This window comes from Epinephelus fuscoguttatus, linkage group LG23 (assembly GCF_011397635.1).
Source record: "Epinephelus fuscoguttatus linkage group LG23, E.fuscoguttatus.final_Chr_v1".
NCBI lineage: Eukaryota > Metazoa > Chordata > Actinopteri > Perciformes > Serranidae > Epinephelus > Epinephelus fuscoguttatus.
In genome coordinates, this window is record NC_064774.1 from 3,999,677 (window position 1) to 4,023,859 (window position 24,183).

Here is a 24,183-nt window from a genome sequence, read left to right on the forward strand (position 1 = left end):
TTTCACCCATCACCACGCAACTTTGTAGGCATATGACCACACATAATCTGAGGGGACCCCTCCATTATTGAGCCCATCAAACAAAATGGGGGCGCTAGAGAGCTCATTTCTTATCTAGGCCTAACCGCCATATGGATTTTTACTAAACTTGGTAGATATGTAGAACAGGACGCCTCAAGGTGACTGGAGAAATTTAACTCTAATTGGCAACTGGGTGGCGCTATAACAACAGAAAAATGCTTCAAAAGCGACCAATCGCTGTGGCCCCCCCTGTGGACCAATGTCGTTGTTGTTTTTCTAATTTTTGGTATGCTGTACTCAGTGGGTATGGACTAGTTATTGTTAATATTGTTATCTGTGTTATTGTGCACTTCAACAGCCACACTTTAAGTGCTAAAATTTCCTTTTTCCATGTAGCACTGTGAACGCAATGATGGCGACCACCTGGAGCCAGCACACAGGTGAGAAATGTTGAAAATGAGAGGTTGTTCTGTGACAACATACAATGTTTCTGACGTCTTTAAGTGGTGAATTGGCAAAGCTGGACGTTAAGCATGGGGCTAACGCACTCACACTCACATAATGCATCGATTTGCGATATGAACTCACTAGGACTCTGGAAAGCAGTCAAGAACTAGCCAAAGTCATACCAGCAGCGGGTTTGTTTACTGTTACCATAGCAACCGTTGCTTGTGTTCTTGTTTATTAGCATGTTGCTAGCTTTCTTCTGTCAGTCATACACCCACACTTGTACATACTAGGAGCAACTGAAAAGGGACATTCTTCAAACACTACTGACTAAAGTGTCAGGTCACGCAGAAATTGCCCCTTGATGTGGACTACTTGCAGTTTGTAGTCAACCAGTAGGTGGTTCTTTTAAGGTCAGTGTCTGGCCATCTCCTAACAATGGCCAGACACTGACGACATCCTAATAAACAGGATGTCGTCAGTGCTTTGACTGACCTGACAACTCTTGTCAATATGGAGGACAACTCTAATCAGACCCTCAGTCAGGTGCCTATGTTGCAAGGAGAAATGGGACGGACGAAATATGACGTGTCTCCACAACAACTACATGCATTCCCACAGCCGAAACATCACTACCCTTATTCAGTGTATTTATTATGTGTTTTTCACACGGGAGCCTACTACTATCTGAATGCTAAATAATGTTAAGCTACTCGATGCTAACGTTAGCCCCATGCTTAACTTCCAGCTTTGCCAATTCACCACTTAAAGATGTCAGAAACATTGAATGTTGTCACAACATGACCTCTCATTTTGAACATTTCTCACCTGTGTGCTGGCTCCAGCAGGTGAGCAGGACGCCATCATTGCGTTCATAGTACTATGTGGAAATCGGAAATTTTAGCACTTAGTGTAGCTGTTCAAGTGCACAATAACACAGAAGACAGTAACAATAAAACAGATTTAGCCGTGCAAATGGAATTTTGTCACTGACATCAGTTTTTTCACTGCCAATCACATGGTGTAGCCTACATAAAGTGTTGAGTTGAATTGCTTTAGTTCCTACGTTCCCTGAAGGCACCGTGATAGGGGAAGGTCCCTAGCCTTTTTTTGTTAAGCCGTTTATCATGATTCCGCACCTCTCACAGTTGATGCCACGCCCCCCACGTTAGATCAGGACCAAAAGTCTTAAACTGAGAAGAAAAGATCTGAAACTGTAAAAAATAAGATCTGAATCTGAAAAGATAAAACGTGCAACTGAAAGAAATAGGAACTCACATATCTCAATATAAGAAATTGAAAAATGAAAATAAATAATTTATTCAAAAGAATTACCAGAGTGAATCATAATTATATTTAACCTGAAAAAACTTTTTGTGCATTTATTTTTATTTCGAATACATTGATTTATTTTTCAAAATTCAATATCAAAACTTGAATTTTCAGTTTCAAACTTTATTTTTTCAAGTACAAAACATCTGGCCCCAATATAGCTCCATAGGATATCAGCACGGCTGTGATTATCTTCAGCATTGAACAATGTGGTGATACTGCTCCTGTGCTTCTTCAAAGCTGGTTTTTCAAACTGAAGTTAGTACAAATGAACAAAATCCTCACCAACACTGAACAGCAATCCTTATCCACCTTATTCCTGAGGGCACGGCTGTAGAAATGATTATGGTCACAACTTCCTGTGAGATAGAGGAAGTAACAGTAAGCTAGTTAGTCCCATAGACTGTCTGTGGTTAGTCCCAGTGGCTACTCTTGGTGGCTAACCGCCAACACTGGTTCTTTTCCAAAGTCATTTGCCTTCAGTTTTTAACAAATATTTAACTAATGTTAACCTAGCATTTTCTAAAATGTTTTTGCGGAGCTCTGGTACCTGTTGCACTGTCCGTGTCTGTAACGACTAACAACCAGGCTGAGCTAACTCTTTGTCTTCAGCAACTGTTTGTTGAACATGTGACCAGAACAAAAAGGGATTGTTCCTGTTGCCATGAGTACCGTTGATATGGGAAATAAAACCACGAGAGTTTCACCAGACATAGCGAAATAGCATTAAATCAGAATTAGCAGAAGAGAATGACACGTAGACTGACAGGTCCGTCACTCAGCGTCAGTACATGATATCTAGTGATGGCCAAATGAAGCCTCATGAAGAAGTTTCTTCTAGCGGGCTCAGAAAATAAAGAAACTGCTTCATGAGGCTTCATCTGGCCATCACTAGTGATATCCCTGTCTTTCTACGTCTGACTTCATTCTCAGCCTATACTAGAAAACAAACTTAAATATGTATTTAGTCATCAGGGCTGAGAATGTGTTACTGATGTACCGTACTTCCTTTATATCATATAAAAGATGAATGCCAGAAGTTATTTCTTTTACTCCTGCTTTATATTACTATGATTGAAGTCTGCTACTAAATTCAGCTTCATACTTTGCTCAGAACAGTTTTTAATAAATCAGAAGTTTAAAATAAAAGTGTAAATTGTGTCGTTAACGCAGACGAGTGGAGGATTAACTGGGAAACATCACATTTATTCACTTTACACTGAGCTACAGTTAATACTGAATTATGTGTTAGTATCTCTTAATAAGTCATCAGAAATCATAAACCATCTTTAGAAGGAGCAGGTATTCACCTTAAGCTGCTCGGGACATTATAAAGTTAACAATATTGTTAACGGAGCAAGGCGAGCTAATTGCTAGCGTGCTCGGTTGCTTTGAGATGGCTGTCAGAGATGGCAGAGGTATGATCACATGATCCTGTTTGAGCTAGAACAGGTGGTGGGTTCCACATTTTATTTCCCCATTGCTCTTGAAAAGAGGAATAGAGTACTGTAAACAACTGTTACCATAGGAAATCGCCGGAATTCGCGCACATAATTTGCACAAGCGATCATGCGGGCTAAGAATAAGGTGGATAAGCTACTGCAGGGTTAGCGAGTTAGCTTGCTAAGTAGGTTCACTAAAAGAGTAGAGACCATATAATTTTTGAGTACCTGTGTCTGTTGCAGGTCTTTCCAACTGCAAAATGACATTATCCTTACTCTTAATGTCAGTGAACACTATTCTAGCCCAGTGGTTCTCAAATGGTGTGCCATGATGCCAATCCAGGTGCGCTGTGGGATTCTGTGATAACCTCAATTATTACTTCTACAATATTCAGCTGGGCCCAAAGTTATGAATTAATTCTTAATTGTCTGCATCAGTATGTTGTGCACACTTGTTACCCAATAATGGGGCAAACTAGGTGAAAACATGTAATTTAATTTAAAAAACCTTAATGGGGAACATATTTGTCGCCGTTCCCACGTGGGAATTATCAGTGTGACACATCTAAAGGCCTGACTGGCAGCTAGTGTGAGGGATGGTTACATTTAAAAGGAGAAAGCTGTGAGTGGGACAATGGATCACTTTACTGTACGGAGCAAGTTACAACAAAGCACCAGATGTCCTACCAACGAGAGAAAAGAGTAGAAGCACAAAGGAATTTTTAAAGAAGCTCAGAGGAAGCACATTGATGATGTCAGAGGGCTGTGACTGGTTGATTGCAATGTTGGTCCAGGAACATGTCCTACTGGGCAAAATCACACAGTGCCTTCAGCACCCAGCCTGTGGCCTCGGCACAACGTGATTTTACCCAGTAAGACATGTTCCTGGATCAACAACCCACATCACGTTCCTGAACCAACCAATGTGTGCTTCTTTCAAAAGCCCTGTGTGCTCCTTCTGAGCTGAGCTGGTTTTCCAATATCTAAGTTAGAACAATTAATCAAAATCCTCAGTAACACTTAACAAAAACCTTATAAGCTACTGCAGGGTTAGCGAATTAGCTTGCTAACTAGGTTCGCTATGATAACGAAAAAAACTTGCTGATTGACTAGAATAGTAGCAAGTTAGGTCACGAAGTAGGTAGGCTATGCTAACAAGTAAGCTTGCTAATAGGTTAAAATATTGTTCGTTAGCATTAAGAGTAAGGATAGTAACATTTTTCAGTTACAAATTCCTGCAATTAAGACATTTACCTTCCTTTTTACCATGTTGACCCTGGATAGATTGGTTAGGTTTATCAAGGACCATCATCATCATCATCATCATCACAGTGGTTCTGGAAAATTTGTTTCTAATAACATCAACATAGCAGTGATGGTCCTGGATCATTATAACCAAATTATACTGGGCCAACATGGTGATGATGGTTCTGGATCAACACCAGCACTGCAACCTTGCACTAAAAATATTTTTGAATAAGCTAGTTATGGACATTCACAGGTCTTTTACAACTGCAAAATGCTATTATCCTTACTCTTACTGTTAACGAACAACATTTTAGCCTACTGGCAAGTTTACTCATTAGCATAGCCAAACTAGTTAGTGAGCTAACTCGCTAATATTCTAGTCAATCAGCAAGTTTTTTTTCGTTATCATAGCCTGCCTAGTTAGCGAGCTAACTCGCTAACCCTGCAGTAGCTTATAAGGTTTTTGTTCCGACTTCACTTTGGAGAACTAGCTTAGTTCTGAAGAAGCATAAAGCAGCATACTGATGGTGTCAGAGGATTGTGATTGGTTGATTGCAATGTTGGGTCCAGGAGCACGTCCTACTTGAAATCACAGCTATGCGGACATTAGTACAACAGCACTCCCTCTCGTGATTTTGCTTAATTATATCATCACTTCTGGATAAAATGACCCAACCTGAAAGGTATTAAGGATCATCATTGGTAAAAGTGTTGTCACGATATCAGTCAGGACATAATATTTCTTCATTGGGTGCTACAAGGACGTCTCCAGTGTGCCAGCACCATGACTTTAGGCCCACGCTAACATCTTGGACACCGACATGATGAAAACAAGTTGAGGGTGTAACTCCACAGCTCACAGTCCGATGTGTAAAGAAATCACTGATGCTTTAGCCAGACGTTATCATGACACAGAAAAGTGGTACAGCAGTATAATACAGTACGACATAAATAGAAGTATAGTTCAATAGAAACAATTCAAATACACAACATATAGAAAAGACTCCAACAGAAAGATAATAAAGATACTCAGTACTCAACAGACATAGCCCAGAATGAACAGGAGTCAGAGACTGCTGCACCACAAATATGAATTTTATTGGCAAAGATAAATAATAACTTGTCTCCATTAAACCAGGTAACAGTAAGGAAGTTCAGTAAAAGGCATAAATGCAGACCATAATAGAGGAGGGATGGAGCAAGCTATGGTGACCACACACACACACACACACACACACACACACACACACACACACACACACACAAAGATGGTTGCTCTACTTCTCAGTTCTCCCCTTCAACACAACAGAAAAGCCCCACAACAAAAATGAAAACAGAAAATGGCTCATTCAGTTTATTAGTTACAGAACCTTACAATCTAAAACATCTGGGGAAACAGTGATTGGCTGCTCTATAGTTTCTTTGAAAAGAAACAAGTACACAATAATATACATAAACACTTTATAAGAAACATTTTACAAAGCATAACTTAAAGGAATGGAAGGAAGGTGAAAGCACAGATCTCGTTAATAAATATCATACACAGTCAGGTCCATAATTATTTGGACAGTGATACAGTTGTCATCATTTTGGCTCTGTACACCACCACAATGAGTTTTACATTAAACAATGAATACCTGCTTCAAGTGCAGACTCTCAGCTTTCATTTAAGGCTGTTTTCAAATTTTTTTTATGAACCATGTAGGAATTACAACCATTTCTTCACACAGTCCCCCAACTTTAAGGGCTCATAAGTATTTGGACAAACTAACATAACCATTCATTAAACAGTCAGTTAATACTTGGTTGCAAGGGCTATATTATCGGTTCAGATTCAACCAAATGCTTCAAAACTCATTGGACGATGCTTCACAGTGCAGTTGGACAATGACCTGAAGAACACTGCAGAGGCAACCAAGACATTTTTAAGGCAAAGAAGTGGAACGCTGTGCAATGGCCAAGTCATATCATCTGACCTGAATCCAATTGAGCATGTATTTCTCTTGCTGAGGGCAAAACACCTAAAACACTAGCAGGAAGTGCAGACAGCTGCACTAAAGGCCTACCAGAGCATCACCAGGGAAGAAACCCAGCATCTGGTGATGTTTATGGCTCCAACACTTCAGGCAGTCATTAACTGTATTAGTATTAACTGACTGTTTAATGAATGGTTATGTTAGTTTGTCCAAATACTTATGAGCCCTTAAAGTTGGGGGACTGTGTGAAGAAATGGTTGTAATTCCTACACGGTTCATACAAAATTTTTGAAAACAGCCTTAAATGAAAGCTGAGAGTCTGCACCTTAAGCAGGTATTCAGTTTCATTTAAAACCCATTGTGGTGGTGTACAGAGCCAAAATGATGACGACTGTATCATTGTCCACCGTGCAGCGACGGATCTTGTAAAGACGACTCATCCAAAACATTAGAACGAACCACCGTGCAGCGACGGATCTTGTAAAGACGACTCATCAAAACCACAGAACGAACCACCGTGCAGCGACGGATCTTGTAAAGAAGAACAAAAACCTTTGAACGAACCACCGTGCAGCGACGGATCTTGTAAAGAAGACCAAAAACCTTGGAACGAACCACCGTGCAGCGACGGATCTTGTAAAGAAGAACACCTTTGAACGAACCTCCGTGCAGCGACGGATCTTGTAAAGAAGAACAAAAACCTTTGAACGAACCACCGTGCAGCGACGGATCTTGTAAAGAAGACTCATCCAAAACATTAGAACGAACCACCGTGCAGCGACGGATCTTGTAAAGACGACTCATCAAAAACATTAGAACGAACCACCATGCAGCGACGGATCTTGTAAAGACGACTCATCAAAACCATAGAACGAACCACCGTCTAGAGACGGATCTTGTAAAGAAGACTCATCAAAACCACAGAACGAACCACCGTGCAGCGACGGATCTTGTAAAGAAGACTCAGCCAAAACATTAGAACGAACCACCGTGCAGCGACGGATCTTGTAAAGAAGACTCATCCAAAACATTAGAACGAACCACCGTGCAGCGACGGATCTTGTAAAGAAGACTCAGCCAAAACATTAGAACGAACCACCGTGCAGCGACAGATCTTGTAAAGAGTCATATACATAAAAAACCTTGGGAACGAACCACCGTGCAGCGACGGATCTTGTAAAGACGACTCATCAAAACCACAGAACGAACCACCGTGCAGCGACGGATCTTGTAAAGAAGACTCATCAAAAACATTAGAACAAACCACCGTCTAGAGACGGATCTTGTAAAGAAGACTCATCAAAAACATTAGAACAAACCACCGTGCAGCGACGGATCTTGTAAAGAAGACTCATCAAAACCATAGAACAAACCACCGTCTAGAGACGGATCTTGTAAAGAAGACTCATCAAAAACATTAGAACAAACCACCGTGCAGCGACGGATCTTGTAAAGAAGACTCATCAAAACCATAGAACAAACCACCGTCTAGAGACGGATCTTGTAAAGAAGACTCATCCAAAACATTAGAACGAACCACCGTGCAGCGACGGATCTTGTAAAGGCGACTCATCAAAAACATTACAACGAACCACCGTGCAGCAACGGATCTTGTAAAGACGACTCATCAAAAACATTACAACGAACCACCGTGCAGCAACGGATCTTGTAAAGACGGCTCATCAAAAACATTACAACGAACCACCGTGCAGCGACGGATCTTGTAAAGACGACTCATCAAAAACATTAGAACGAACCACCGTGCAGCGACGGATCTTGTAAAGACGACTCATCAAAAACATTAGAACGAACCACCGTGCAGCGACGGATCTTGTAAAGAAGACCCATACATCAAAAATAGTCTGGATGGAAATAGGGGTCCACGCGCACCCCCAGGATTTTTTTGTGGTACCTGATTTTTCTAAATCCTGAAGTGTCTATTTTCAGATTTTGCCAGGTGAATGATTATTTTTGACAACATCTTGACTCTATTTAAGAAACTTCTTAAAAGTTGGACAGGAATCTTAGCTGGACAAATTGTTTGCGTTCAATCACATTCCTAAGAATGTAATCCTTTACCACGCTATATGACTTATCATGTGCTGCCATCTTTTGAGCCTGCTGGCTGTCAATGCAGTCTGCTGCCTTTTCCGCCCTCTCTCTCTCTCTCTCTCCCATGTACATGGTTTTGGTACTCTGTGTTGAAGTTGTTCCTACATGACGGATGATACCTGGCGTCCATTGTAAAAAAGAGGTCCTTGCCCTGCACCTTGCGGTAAAGAGCCTCTTTATTCAATTCCTGTGCTCTACGTTCGATGACTTTCCAGCTGGTTCCTTGTGTTTCCAACCCTGAAACTTTGTAAGATTTTCAGTTTTGCCCTTGACCTTGGTTTTTACTTTGTCACAGAAAATGCACTGATTTGTAAACAAGAAGAAACACCGAGTCCCTTCAGACTGATTTGACTGGATTTGAGCCGGCGTAGGGAGTCCTCTATTGATGATGATGATGATTCACCAGATATAGAGGTCTCTGACACTTTCAAACCACCTAATTTCCCTGTAAAGCTTTTGTAGCAGGTTTGATGATAGCCAGTTTCATCCAAAGGCAAGCCCTCTAATGTCAATGGTATCTGGTCACAAATATCCTTCATACGGTATGGCGAAGTGGCTGGTTCACAGAGTCTCATATCACAAATACTGTGATAGCCTCTCGCTGTGCCCTGCCTTGGATGTGCTAAGTGTGGTAAAATGACCATACTCAGAAAGAGTTGGGACATGATACATGATAGGGATCGAATCTTGTTTTGAGGCACTTCACACATGGAAAAATGTGTTCATTTGTCTCTCTGTGTTGTTTACTTCAAAAGCTAAGCTATTTTCAATTTCTTTGGATTTGGTATTGGTGTAATAAACTTACAATTAATAAAATTACAATAAACTGTAATAAACATTTTTTTCGCTTTTTTTGTTGTTTTTGTCAACAAATAGAGTCAAGATGTTGTCAAATGTCAAAAATAATCATTCCATTGAATTCCTTGGGTCAGAGTTGTATGGAAAAGTGTGGGGGGTTTTTTGTCTCTATGTTTTTTACTTCAAAAGTTACACCACTTTCTATATCTTGTTTTTCTTTTTCTGGTTGGGGATAGGTGCAATAAAGGGTTAAAAATGAAGCCTTTGGGACATTATTTCAGTTTGGTACCTGGCAAAATATGAAAATAGACACTTAAAGCATTAAGAAAAATCAAGTGCCACAAAAAAATCCCAGGGGTGCACGTGGACCCCTGTTTCCATCTAGACTAAAACTTTGGAACGAACCATCGCGCAGCGACGGATCTTGTTTATAAGTTTCATTACCCTGCCAATGTGATTGGTTAGTCAAACGAGATAGGTTGAACTGGCTCTGTAGTACAGGTACTCTGCTGAGCTTCCTGTCCCTTTTTATAGACTCCGCCCTTTACCTGGGTCCTGGTGCTAGACTGCCTGTTACCTTTCCTTCCACATACACACAATAATTCTGCTTTAATAACAGTCAGTAACTTTCAACAGATGCCTACACTACTACCACTGTTACCTGACCATCCATGATGGCAACAGAACAAGAACTACAGAGACAAAAACTTACTGAGCAATACAAAACAGAAACATTGTTGTATTTACACCCGATATTATCTTTGTGTTCATTTATCATATCTTCTTTTGTAGCAACTTAAAAACTTTTTATTACCATCACGTCCACATCAGAGTTCTTAGATCAGAGTCTACATTTGTGTCATCGAACAGAAGCGATGTTGTCACCTGCATGTTGCTTGGTCGTCAGCGGCCCCTGTTGCATCTTGTCTGGTAGCTCGTGTCCCTCAGACAGACTGACAGCTGAAACAGCAGAGAGACAGAACATGTTCAGTTTGTAACAAGAAAGAAAAAGAGCGCACCTCTCTGAAAAATGAAAGCAGTATTGTCGAGCTGCCTCCTGAATGTAGATGATTTGAATCATCAGTACAGAATCTCATGTTGTCTGTTGGAGCATCTGACTCAGGTACTGTAATAGAGTTGTCTAGTTTGTTCACCGCTGGAGATAATCTTCACTAATGAACACCACTTTATGATTTTTGAAGCTTTTGCGATCAACAGAGGTAAAAAGCTAATGTTAAGCTATAAACAAACTACATTACAGTCACGTCTTAACTTCCTCCTTCCTCACCATAACGACACTGTAGGGTCGTGTTTGATGTAGGGTTGTCATGAGAACCGATACTTCGGTATTAAGTCGATGCCAACACGCAAAAAATACGTCGGTACCTCTTTCTTTTCGGTACCATAAGTACCGGATACAACTTTGCCCTCAGTGTACGCGCGTCAATCTGTGCCGAGGACGAGCGCTGAAGAAAAACGCCTGCTCTCCATAGTCTTTCCTAGAAACAGTGGCTTCTACAACTGCCAGTCAGTCGTGTGTGGAGATATTTTGCATTTGAGGCAGATGAAAGCGGAGTGATTATAAAATCGTTAAAACCAGTGTGCAAACGGTGCCTCCGAAGTTTCCAGACCAAAGAAGGAAACACTTCAAACCTGGCTAAACACTTAAAAGACAGATACCCTGACTTGTTTAAAGACTTCAAGGTGAGTGGGTTTCAATTTAACATCACGTGTGTTATGTTATACTTATCCTGAAATATACGTTACGTTATTTGGGTTTGAGAGCCAGCTTACTACGTTTATAGGGACGGCTACTAGTACTTGCTACCTTACGTTGTAACTTACCCTGTAAGAGATGGCTAACGTTATGTGATGTTAACGATACCGTCTTTAACGTTACTTAACGTTGTGTTTCAAGCAATTACTATCGGACTAATTGTCTGTCACCATATCTGTAAATTCAAACTACTCTGTAGATTTACATGCGTAACGTTATGAGCTGCTTTCTTATAGTCTCTGAGCTTATGTTATTTGAACTGAAACGTTATTGTTCTTTTACAGTATCAGTCTGGAGATGATGTTGAAAATCACATAAGTTTTTGAAAGGCACAGAAAATATGACTCAAATTCATATGAAGCAGTGGAAAACAGTTTTCATAAAGTAGTGAATTTAGAAATACACGAGTTCTGTTGTTTTATTTTATCGTGGTATCAAATGAGTAACGTGGAAATTCACTGGCTTTGGTATCGACTACTAAAATTCTGGTATCATGACAAGCCTGGTTTAATGATGTTCTGTAGTCTTACTGTCATCACATTAAGTCTGCGAGGGCAGAGATTGCAAGAGCCCTGCAGACTGATTTTTTATAGGTTGCCCTGTCATATTCATATATGTCATGTACGTCGATGAACAGTGCTGAACTCATCTGTTCCTGCAGGTAACAAGATATAAATCCCATGTAAAGGCTTTATTGTGACTGAACTAAAATGTATTAATACATCTCTGTATAACAGGCTACACATGTTCAAAAAAAGACGTGTAAATCAGGATTATAACTCAATTAACATTAAGAGTTTATTTTAAATGTCATCTCGTTGAGTCAACATCTAAACCAATCAGCTGTTGGATCAGGTGAGAGTCAGAGCAGGTGTAGCACCTGGCTCTAAAAACTGCAGCCGCCTCGATCTCGCGAGATTATCACTGTCCACTTTTGGATGATGTAAGAGCAGGTCAGGATGAAGTCAGACACAAATCTACCCAGCATGCATTGTGCAACAATCACTGGTGATCAAACCTGCTCAGTCCTGACTCATCTCCAGCGAGCCTATTGTTTTTAATGGTGGTGACGTCATGTGACCGTGGTGTAGTTAGTTTCTAATCTGATTTATTGTTAGTGTTTTACTGCTGGTGACTGTATTCACACTTCAATATTCACCAAGTTCATTAGTAAAGATTATAATACTGAACAAACATGTCAGTATCATACACGTGTGTTCGCGACAGAGCTTATTTTCTATAATAATCATAAGTCCAACAAAAAGATCTCACACAGAGTTTATGACGAGGGAAAAGAGCCATTGTGTCGGACTACAGAAAAACGTCATCACTGGAGCTCTGTATCGGCCAAATTACCGTGACGTCGTTCAAACATCAACAATCACGGTGATAAGATGAATCAGAAAACATTAAGATAAAGCAGTTAAAATAATCTTACTGTAACGTACACTTCAAATTGTACGCATTTTTGGCTGGCCTTTTCAGGCGGCTAAAACGAACCGAGGCAGTTAGCTTTGATTTTAAAGTGCGTCACGCGGGAGTTTCGGAGTTTAACTACGACACATATAAGCTTTTACATTCAGTGACGTGTTTACTGACGTGTTTAATGTCGTAGAACAAAACGTTAAAGTCTCGTCAGCTTGTGTTAGCCACACACCTTATTCAGACTGTCTCTAACTGACACCATCAACCGCTGATGCTCAGGCCGCGCCGCCATGACACCGGACAGGTAACTGCCAGCGGGACGTTTCATCAAATAATGAACACGGTGCTGCTTTTTAATCGATCTAAGCGTCGACCGGCTGACTGTCACACTTTAACCGTTTCACACAGCAGACTTACCGTCACAGCAGGCGTCAGAGATCATGAATACAAAGACCAGGGCGAGACGACGGGTCTGACACACGGCCATTTTATAAGAAGGTGAAGAACTGGAACTGTGGAGAAACTTCCAGAAGGTCTCATTTATTTGCGACGATGAAGGAATGTCCCGCCCCTTACTCCGCCTCATTGGTTACCCTGACAGTCTTACCCTAACCTTGACCAATCCAATTAATGAAGACAACGAGTATTAGCCAATCACAGGCAGAGGAGGGCGGGACATTCCTTCACTACACCAGGAAACAAACTGGACGGCATTTTTTTTTCAATAAACTTTATTTGTTCAACATCAACATCATGTACACAAATATCATGTTTTGAAACATCAGTAGTAATAAGAAAATAAGCGGCAACAAGCAGATATACGCCAGGGGTTACAAACAAAACACAAATATGAAATAAAAATGGTGCACAGAATATTAAAAAAAATATATATATATTAAAATTATAACAGTATATTCAATTTGGAGCACAGCTTCAACGTTTTCACAGCTTTTCTATTGCAAGAGGTGGACAGTGTTTTAATGTAGGACTCTGCCTCCTATTTAAAGGTACCAAAGGAAGGTTTGATTTTCAACACCTTACACTTATGAATATAAAACTTTGCCAGGAATATGATGAGATTACATAGAAAAAATACATCGTCTAATTCTCTCCTGTAATTTGTAAAGCCAAATAATACATCATTCAAACAAAGTACAAAGGCATCATAGATATAGTCCAATATAAAACGACAGATGCCTTGCCACAAAGTCCGAGTGTGTTGACAAGTCCAGAATAAATGGAAGACAGTTTCTGGGTGCATGTTACAAAAAGTGCAAGACACATCAATGTCCTTCTTAAATCTTACTAGAAATGCCTTGACAGGATAATAGCGATGAATGATCTTTCTTTAACTTTGTTAACCAGTAGATATCTATTAGGAAGAGACCATATCTTTTCCCAGCATAAGTCCTGAACTTGCTTATTCCAGGTTGCAATTACATGTGGGACAGAGACACAATCAGTTTGGAATAAAGTGCAGATTTTTTTGTTATTTTTACAGGATGCTGGTTGAAAACATATTTTCCCTATAGGTGTGTCAACCGGATCAAGCAAAGGTGTCGTAATAGAAGGAGGAGAGGTATAACCCTTATAGAGCATAATAACACCAGATGGAATGGCATCAAAAACCACAGCAAAATCTTTAGGGGTCACAGGGATCTTATAATGACAAAGAAATTCTTGGTAACCAAAGAGTTTTCCCTCCTTATTGAAACGTTGATTCATCTGCACAATACCATTCCTGAACTAGTTGTCAAAAAATAAAGATTTCTTTTTGTAACAAACATCCTTATTGTTACATATAAAATATCTATTAGGAGAAAAGTTGTGCTTATAAATAAGGGACCAGGCCAACAGCATTTGGAAATTCGAGAGACAGACAGGTATCCGATCAACATTATAATTACAGAGTAGAAGAAACTTCAGACCACCCAAATTAGAAAACATATGACGCGAGATAATATTCCAAACAGAGGTAGGTTCTTTTAAATAGTGCTTGATCCAATTAACCTTGAATGTGTTGTTAAGTGTATGAAAATCAAGAAAGTTGAGGCTACCGTTCTGATAGTCATTCATTAAGACAGATTTTTTAATATAATGAGTTCTGTTCTTCCAAATAAAGTTATAAAGTAACTGGTCAATCTCTTGGCTAATCTTTTTACCAACATCTAAGGAAATAGCAGCGTAGGTAAGCCTGGATATGCCTTCTGCCTTAGCGAGTAGTATTCTACCTTTTAATGACAGGTCTCTTTGAAGTCATTGATTAAGTTTTTCGTTGGTTCTTTCTAAAATTGGGATAAAATTCAATTTACATCTGTCTTTCTGGTTTTTTGTTATAACTATCCCCAGATAGGTGACTCTTTCCTTAACTGGAATATTACAGACAGAGGGCAATGCACAGTTTTTGACTGCCATTAGTTCACACTTATTTACATTCAAATGAAGACCTGAAGCATTAGAAAACACCTGAATTACATCAAGAGCAAGAGAAACTTGAGAGGAATTCTGTAAAAAAAGGGTCGTGTCATCAGCCAGTTGGCTGATAATGATTTCCTTATCTATGACTGATATGCCTTTTAGGCCACTAGCTTTGATATGACTAGCTAATAACTGGGTGGATAACAAAAATAAATAAGGACTGATAGGACATCCTTGACGTATCCCACGTTTTAACTCAAATCTAGGAGAAGTGCTATTTTTTAGTTTGATTGAGCTATTCCCATTGGCGTATAATGTTTTAATTGTTCTGCAAAAAAGTCACCAAAACCTCGGCCGGCGAGGACATCGGCTCCAATGGGCAGCGGCAGTCAATGTGGCATCTATGTATATATGTCTATGATTCAGCTTTATAGGCTTGTTTTATTAAGAATTTATTTCCAGTCAGAAGAAGTGTAACTGAGCTAAACTGTACAGTATAAATAGTATAAATATATTAATAAAGACTCAATTCAAAAATACAGATATGATGCAGAGTCTTTCCATTTTTTTATATAAATCTTTTATTATATACATATACACACAGAAAATCCAGCAGTAAACGGTTGGTAGTTTGTGACGCAGTCCTCAGGAAAACAGAGGGAACACAGTAAAATGTCCGGGTTGTATTGTGGAGGAACTGTTTCAAAACTAAACTCCAACTTTGTTCCTTCGTCCTTTGGCAGTCCAAACCAGAGTAGAGGCAGAAAAATACCATTTAAGAAAGGCATAATAGGTCCATTCTAAAACAGACTGTCACGATGAGGAGTCTCAAACAGCAGAGCAACACAGGACCTCACACCCTCAGACAGGAAGAGAAGTGTCTGAGACATTTAAGATGAGCTCATCGTCTTCTGATTCATCATCAGCAGAAAGTTCTGGTTTCTTGATCACAGGTCTTCTGTATATCTGGACAGCAACAAACACTGCAGCAGCTACAAGAAGCACTGCAGCAACTCCCAGTCCAACGTGTCCACGAGGGAAGTTTCCACCCATGTAGTTTTCCTTCTCTGCACCTGCAGATTAAATAAATCAGAGTCAGTAAATGTGTGATTAGTTGAACAGCCTTCATTTGTCTTGTGTATTTCTGATGTTTGACTCTCAGGAATAAACTGCAGCTCCAACCTGTGTATGCATATATACATATTGTTGCTATTTAGCTGCTCTAGAAGCAACAAGAAGGTCTGAATTCTTGTCTGTGCCCCACTGACACATCTCAAAGATCACATCATCATCATCATCATCATCATCATCACCATCACCACCACCTGCAAGACGAACAATCACATCAATAACAGCACCAACCAACCTGGTTTTGTCAGTGTGATGTTGCAGGTGAACTCATTCTTGACAACTGTTCCCTCTTTGTGCTCCTTAAAGCCACAGGTGTATTCTCCATAGTCGCTGCTGCTCACATTCATCAGGACCACGGACAGGTTGCCATCCTTCAGCTCACCCTCCGCCAACACCACCCTGCTTTGGAAGGATGGATGCTGGATGTCGGTATCAGACTGCCCATCCCGGTAATAGAAGACATATTCTGACTTCAGGTCTCGTCTGGCCCACCATGCAGCTACGATGGTGGCATTGTTGGAAACTTGACATGTCAGAGTGATATTCTGTCCAAGGTGAGGTCTGAACACCTGACCTGAAAAACACAAACACATAAAAAACACATGTAAATAAAAATAACAGAGCAGAAAGATTAAAACTATCAAACTAACTATCTGACAATTCTTCTTCTCCTTGTCGTTGTTAATAGTAGAGACAAGACGACTCAATAAAATATTTAAATATTAATGAGACAGTTTTTTCTGTTTTTGTTAAATTGTCTCATTAAGCAAGAAAAAAAATCAAATCGATAAATTAGTGGTTAGAATCATAGAAAAAAAATCATTATATTAATCAATAAAACATTTTTTGTTATGTGCAGCCTTAAATTCAAGGTTACCAAATATGTAAAATCTACCAAACACATTTTGCCAGTTCACTTATTACAAAATCACCATGGTAACTGATGCTGAACGGTCTAGTTCCCATTACACGATTTTCACCGCGATTTTGACGTCACGAAGGATCTTGAGAGCCACCTTGGGTCGGAGGTGAGTCGGCCGACAGTCTGCCACGACAAGTCCTCGTGTGTGAACAAGCCTATGAACAAGTCGCCTATGGCAAGATGTTTTAACATTTAATGGCTTAAGGCCCTGACACACCAAGCCGACGGTTGGCCGTCAACCAAAGTCAGGCCGTCGGTGAGCGTCTGTCGCCCTAGTTTTTGCGGTGTGTCCCGCACCGTCAGCGGCTTTTCGGCCGACTGAGCATGCTGAATCGGCGGCGGAGCTTGTCGGTGAGAAGATAGCTTTCTGCACTAGTTGGGTCTTTACCAGGTTTAACAAAGGGTAGGACCAGAGCATTTTTTCAACTGCTAGGCATTACACCTTCTCTCCATATCTTATTAAACAGATTTAATATTATTTTTAGACCTTCATCTGGCAGTTGTCTGAACATAGCGTAGCACAATTGATCTTGACCTGGAGCTGTGTATCCTGTTCCTTTTAAGGCCATTTCCAGCTCATGAAATGTCAGGTCCATGTCAAGCACAGATCCATTGCTATCCTTCTTCTTTGTTACATCATTATTAGTTCTTAATATTTCTGTTTTCCGTTGTTTATGTTTCTCATCCAAATGATTTCCACTATGTACACCCGCAAACATTTTTCCCATTAGATCTGCCTTTTCCTTATTTGTAATTGCTACATGATCTCCAGCTATCAACACTGGGATTTTAGCAGATTTCCTTTTCCCACTCATCTTTTTAATCATTGTCCAGATGTCACCCAGTTTTACCTCTTTGCCTGTGGTGGAACAGTATTTCCTTCATTCATTCCTCTTGGTTGACTTAATTATTTTCCATGCCTTAGCTTTCTTTTGTTGGTAATCAATCAAGTTTTCTTGACTTAGATGATTTCTTAATGTTCTGAATACACGATTTCTTTCTTTTCTAGCTTTTTTGCATTCATCACTCCACCAGGGAACCATTTTCTTTTGCCCACTCACTGTACTCTTAGGAATACATGTTGATGCAGCATCTATAATTACAGATGCCACTGCTGCTGCACAACTATCTATGTCATCTTCAATCAATATTCTTTCAGCAGACTCACTACAGCATTTCCTGAATTTTTCCCAGTCAGCTTTAGCGAAACACCATCTTTTAATTACGTAGCTTTCCTGCATATAAACATCAAAATTTATAGAACACCATATTGGGAAGTGGTCACTCCCTATGTTGTTCTCATTCTTTATATTCCATTCACACAAATTACTCATATTACCAGAAACCAGAGTAAGATCTATACACGTTACTGAGTTTCTTGCAACATCCACCCGGGTGCCTCTACCATAATTGAGGCAAACCAGTGATCTCTCCTCCACGAGTTCTTCAGCTACTTCTCCATTTATGTCTGTGTGTTCACTTCCCCAGAGAGTGCTATGAGCATTAAAGTCTCCACACCAAATTTCTCTTCTACCAGCATATTCTGAGATTTCATGGAATGTCTGCATTGACAATTTCTTACCTTAATGTCTCCTCTGGGACTACACATTTCTATCGCTACACATTCATGTTCATTTGTTGCCTCAACTCTTCTATATGCTATAGCATCCTTAATGAATGTCACACATCCCCCACCTTGTTTGTTGATTCTGTCAAATCTAACAGAGCTGTAGCCTGGCACAATAAAGTCCAAGTGTGGCTTTAACCATGTTTCTTGAATGCAGATAGCATCAGGTTTAACTTCCAGATCAGCTACAACCTTCTTAAATTCTTGCCCATTAGAAATTAAACTTCTGGCTTTCCACTGGAGGATATGTATAACCATAAGGATACTAATCACCTTGAGACGGTCCATCATAGTTTGCAGGATTCAAAACCTCATGCATCAGTTCAGCTGTGACTTCTTTTATCTCCAATCTCTCTATCGCTGCCTCTACAATTGTCTTAATTCTGTCACTTTTTTCTTTTGTTGCATTGCCATATTAACCGCTTTGCAGATAAAAGCAACAAAACTGATTTTATCCACAGTCACTGTGTTATGATTAATCCTCTTTAAATATGGATTTGTCTCCATTTGGCTGTGTTTTGGTGTAGAAGACGGTGTATCCCTTACATGTGTATTCTCAGACTTCCTACCGCTGTGTACCACGTGTGTATTGCTGGATCTGGTTAGCTCCCCTTCCCTCACCTTTTTAATTGCATCAGCATAAGATACCTGATTAGTTACCTTATATCTCTGCACTTCTCTGACTTGCCTTTGAACAAGACATCCTCCATAAGCAGCACTATGATCACCGCCACAGTTACAGCATTTAATCTTTGCATCTTTATCACACTTTCCACATTCATGTTCATCTCCACATCTTAGTTTTCCTTTACATTGTCCTGCAGTGTGTCCCATTCTTTAAGCTAAGCTAAGCTAAGCTAAGCTAAGATAAGATACACCTTTATTGATCCCATAATTGAGAAATTCCAATGTTACAGCAGTCAAGGAGAAAGAGTCAGATTAAAGATTTCAAATTTAAACTTAAAAACTTAAATAACTAGGCATGCAAATAAGTACAAAAATACAAGAGACGGTGATAAATAATAATAAAAATAACAATAAAAATAATAATGGGAAGTGGATAATAAGGAGGAGCAGTGAATGAAGCAATGCATTGGTGCTGGTATAAACTCCCTGACATCATAGCTCAAATATCCCGTTCTTACTCTCTTGGGTATCATATTTTCAAACTCAAGGAGTACTGATAAACTGTCCGTTTTCACACCATTTCTTTGTGTTTTCATTCTTGTCGTTTTCACGACTTTCCCTCCTTTCACTTCCTGCATTATCTCATCCATCTTCATTTCCAATGGGACATCATAAATCACTCCTCTAAGTTTTGCTGCTACTCCAGAGATATGAGCACTGATCCTTTCTCCATTCAGAGTTTCAGCTTTAAGAAATCTATCTCTTTGCAGTTTGTCTTTAGCAAATATCAGTAGTCTTTTGTTGCTTAAGAATTTAGCAAACTTGATTTTACGCATTTCTTTTTCGATTGCTTTCGTAATTTTAACTGGGTCAAAGTGTCCTCCTCCTTTTTTGAGTGTCACTATTACTTTCCATTCAACTTCATCCTCTCTCCTCAGACTGGCCGACTTAACTGTCTTGTTCATATCATCTCCCTCCAAGCTAGAGGTCGCACTGCCAGAGCTGTTGCTCCTATCTTTCCTCTTTCTGGTTATTTCCTGCCACGCCATACTTTCACTGTCACTACCTCCATCCGTACTATCACCCATGATGGCCACATTCACGGTACAGTTGTTGTAAATCCGTCAAAAAGAGCACTCTGCTCCTTTACCTCGAATCTTCAAACAATTCAAACTCGTGCTCTCCGGCTCTCTCCTCCACTCCTCAGCCTCTGACTGGTTACCCTGACAGTCTTACCATAACCCTGGCCAATCCAATCTTCTTCTTCTTGTCTTTTAACGGCGGTTGGCAACCAGCGTATTAGGTGCATTACGGCCACCTTCTGCTCCGGAGTGTGAATCACAGATTAGATTCTATTGTGTGAACCTGTCCGTCTAATGAATTCAAAAAACACTCTTGTACTCAGAGCAGGGGTGGAAGATGACTCACAGGTGGATTACACGGTAACAGACATTGGAACGGACACGACTATGACTTGGATCTGTGACTCAGTGAAGGATAGGGGCACGGACCTATCCACCAGTGCTAGAATTAGCAGCACTCAGGGCAAGGTGAGCGCATCTGTAGAGGATAAAAGTAGCACAGTTGAGAACAAGATGCTTCAGGTTTGTCCTTGCGGCTGGCAGAAAGTAACATCAGTGAAAGGCCTCAGAACTCATCAGGGAAAGAAAAAGTGTGTGGCAAAGAAAGGGCAGAGTAGCCGCATTGATCAGTACTTCCTAAGAAGTCAGTCGAGTCAGTCGGATGAAGTCCAGCGGCAGGTAGAAAACCACAGTTCGCAGGATATCAGTAACGCTGCCACTGAGGAGGAGGAGGAGAGGGGGTAGTAAGAGAGGATGCAGGTGACACTGAGGCCACTATGCTAGCCAGAGAGAGAACCATGGAGCAAAAGGTTAGAGATAGATGGCCTAGAGCAAATGACAGTAAAGAATGGGAGATAGTTAATAGAGATTTGTCAGTAATCTTGAGTAGGCTTAGAGGAAATGCAATAGAAAGGTTAGAAAAGATGGGAGATATAATGTATTCATATGGTGTAGAGAGGTTTGGGGTGCATGAGAAAGAGGAGTGAGAGGGTACAGTCAGGTAAATCTAGGCGGCAGAGAGAAATAGAGAAGATAGTCGAGGAAAGGAGACAGTTAAGAAAGCAGTGGAAAAAGGCTACAGAAGAAGAAAGGGAGGGAATTAAGGTGTTGCAAGAGGAGTTGAGAAGCAGGCTAGCAGTTCTTAGAAGGGCAGAGCATCTCAGGACCTAGAGGCGGAAGAAGGAATATGCTAGGACAGGTTTTTTCAGGGACCCTTTTAAGTTTGTTAAAGGATTGTTCAGCCAGGAAAAGGGAGGGCAGCTTAAAGCAGAAAGGCTAGAGGTTGAAGAATATTTGAGAAACACATATTCAGATTTGAAGAAGAATAGGATAGTAGGTTTCCCACCTGATATCCCTCCATTAGGAGGGATAGAGCATGAGATGGATGTCAGGCCACCTAGGTGGAAGGAAGTTCAGGAGGTGGTCAGGCGTGCAAAGGCTTCTTCGGCCCCAGGGCCTAATGGAGTCCCCTACCGGGTTTATAAAAGTGCGCCTGATACCCTTAAATTTTTGTGGAAACAGCTAAGAATAGTTTGGGAAAAACAAATTATACCAAGAGCATGGCGTAGGGCAGGGGGTGTCCTCATTCCTAAGGAGAAGGAGTCTGTGGACCTTAGCCAGTTCCGGATGATTTCTCTCTTGAATGTGGAGGGGAAGATTTTCTTTAGTGTAGTAGCGCAGAGATTAGCTAGCTACTTAGAAAGGAATAGCTTAATAGATACCATGGTGCAGAAGGCAGGAATACCAGGTTTTTCAGGGTGTTTAGAGCATATTAGCATGATCTGGCACCACATTCAGGCAGCGAAGATTAACAAAAGGGACCTACATGTAATATTTTTAGATCTTGCAAATGTGTTTGGTTCAGTACTGCACAGCCTCATTTGGAGTGCGTTTGACTACTTCAGAGTGCCACAGGTAGTTGTCAACTTAGTGAAAGCATATTTTCAGGATATTAGGTTGTGTCTAAGTACAGCAGGTTTCACAACAGGTTGGCAGAGGCTAGAAATAGGCATCATGGCAGGGTGTACAATTTCTCCATTAGCATTTACTATGGCAATGGAAGTAATCATCAGGGCTTCTAAGTGGGCGGTAGGTGGAGAGAGACAACAGAAGGGGTTGCATTTTCCACCAGTTAGGGCTTACATGGATGACATGACACTGGTGACCACAACAATGCCATGTACAAAGAGGCTACTAGAGAAGGTAAATAAGAACCTCAAGTGGGCCAGCATGAAAATCAAGCCTAGTAAATCTAGAAGCATCTCGATATGTAGAGGGAAGTTAAGTGATAGGAAGTTTGTCATAGATGATGAGGAAATCCCAACAATTAGGGAAAAGTCAGTAAAGAGCTTAGGTAGGTGGTACAATGTAGAGTTGAATGATAAGGAACAGGTGGTGAAATTTAGGAAAGATGTGGCTGAAGGACTGGATAGAATAGATAAATCAGAACTTCCAGGAGAGTTGAAGTTGTGGTGTTTGCAGTTTGGGCTATATCCTAGGTTAATGTGGCCACTGTCAATTTATGAAATTCCAATATCTGTTGTGGAGAGAATTGAAAGGTTGGTTAGCTCCTATATTAGGAAGTGGTTGGGCGCTCCCAGGTGCCTAAGTAGTGTTGCACTGTATGGAAAAGGGATACTTCAGCTGCCAGTATCTAGTTTAACAGAGGAATTTAAATGTACCAAGGTCAGGACAGAGCTCTTGTTATCTGGGAGTAAGGACGTGGTAGTTAGGAGTGTGGTTCCAAATCCAACCAAGGGGAGGAAGTGGAACCCAAGATCGGCAGTTCAGGAGGCAGAGGCAGCTCTTAGACATGCAGAGATTGTAGGTAATGTTCAGTTTGGCCGGGGAGGCCTGGGGCTTGGCTCAGGCAAACTGGTATGGAATACAGCAGGCCTCAAAGATAAAAGAAAGCTGGTTGTAGAGCAGATACGCAGACAGGAAGAGATAGTAAGGGATGCAAAGGTAGTGACCCAGGCTAAACAGGGACAGTGGTTGAATTGGGAAAGTGTAGAGAAGAGGAAGCTTAGTTGGAGGGACCTGTGGAGTATGGAGGAGAATCATATTAGATTCCTGATAGGGGCTACATACGATGTGTTACCAACCCCCCAGAACCTAAAACTGTGGGTAAATGAGGACCCATCATGCCCATTGTGTTCACGTACCGCAACTTTAAAGCATATTTTGTCAGGCTGTAAAGTTAGCTTGTCACAAGGCCGATATACATGGCGACATAATCAGGTGTTGAAATGTTTAGCTGCAGGCATCGAAGGGAAACGAAGACAGGTGAATTCAGACAGTGTTAAGGATAGGAGTTTAGTAATTCAGTTTGTCCGTGAGGGAGAGAAACACAGAAGGGATAAGTTAGTGAGGAGGCAAGGGTGTGGCCGCCTAGAAGGAGCTTGTGATTGGGAAATGCAAGTAGATTTAGGGTGAAAGCTTCTTGTTCCCCAGGAAATAGTCTGTACCAGGCAGAGGCCTGACTTAGTGTTGTGGTCAGTGAGTCAACAGATAGTTTATTTCATTGAGCTGCCAGTTCCTTGGGAAGACTCAGTGGAAGAAGCCTATGAAAGAAAAAAGCTTAGATATGCAGACTTAGGAGCAGAAGCTGAGCAGCGAGGATGGAAGACTAGGATTTGTCCAGTGGAAGTGGGGTGTAGGGGATTCATAGCAAGATCAGCTGTCTCACTCCTGGGGGAACTTGGAGTACGGGGACAGAGTTTGAGGAAGACAGTGAGGGAAATGTCAGATGAAGCAATTAAATGTAGCCAGTTTATCTATTACAGAAGAAATAATGTC

The 24,183-nt window shown here is 40.7% G+C and overlaps 1 protein-coding gene across 2 annotated transcripts in view; it reads right to left on the bottom strand.

Moving 5' to 3' along the window:
• Positions 1 to 24,183, bottom strand: part of LOC125883794 (butyrophilin subfamily 2 member A2-like) — a 103,260-nt gene that overhangs the window by 67,724 nt on the left and 11,353 nt on the right. For both annotated transcript variants that reach the window (XM_049568373.1, XM_049568372.1), the window contains exon 2: positions 16,363 to 16,701. In XM_049568373.1, the coding sequence (XP_049424330.1) occupies positions 16,363 to 16,474 (112 nt within the window). In that variant the 5' untranslated portion in view covers positions 16,475 to 16,701. The remainder of the gene's footprint in view (positions 1 to 16,362; positions 16,702 to 24,183) is intronic.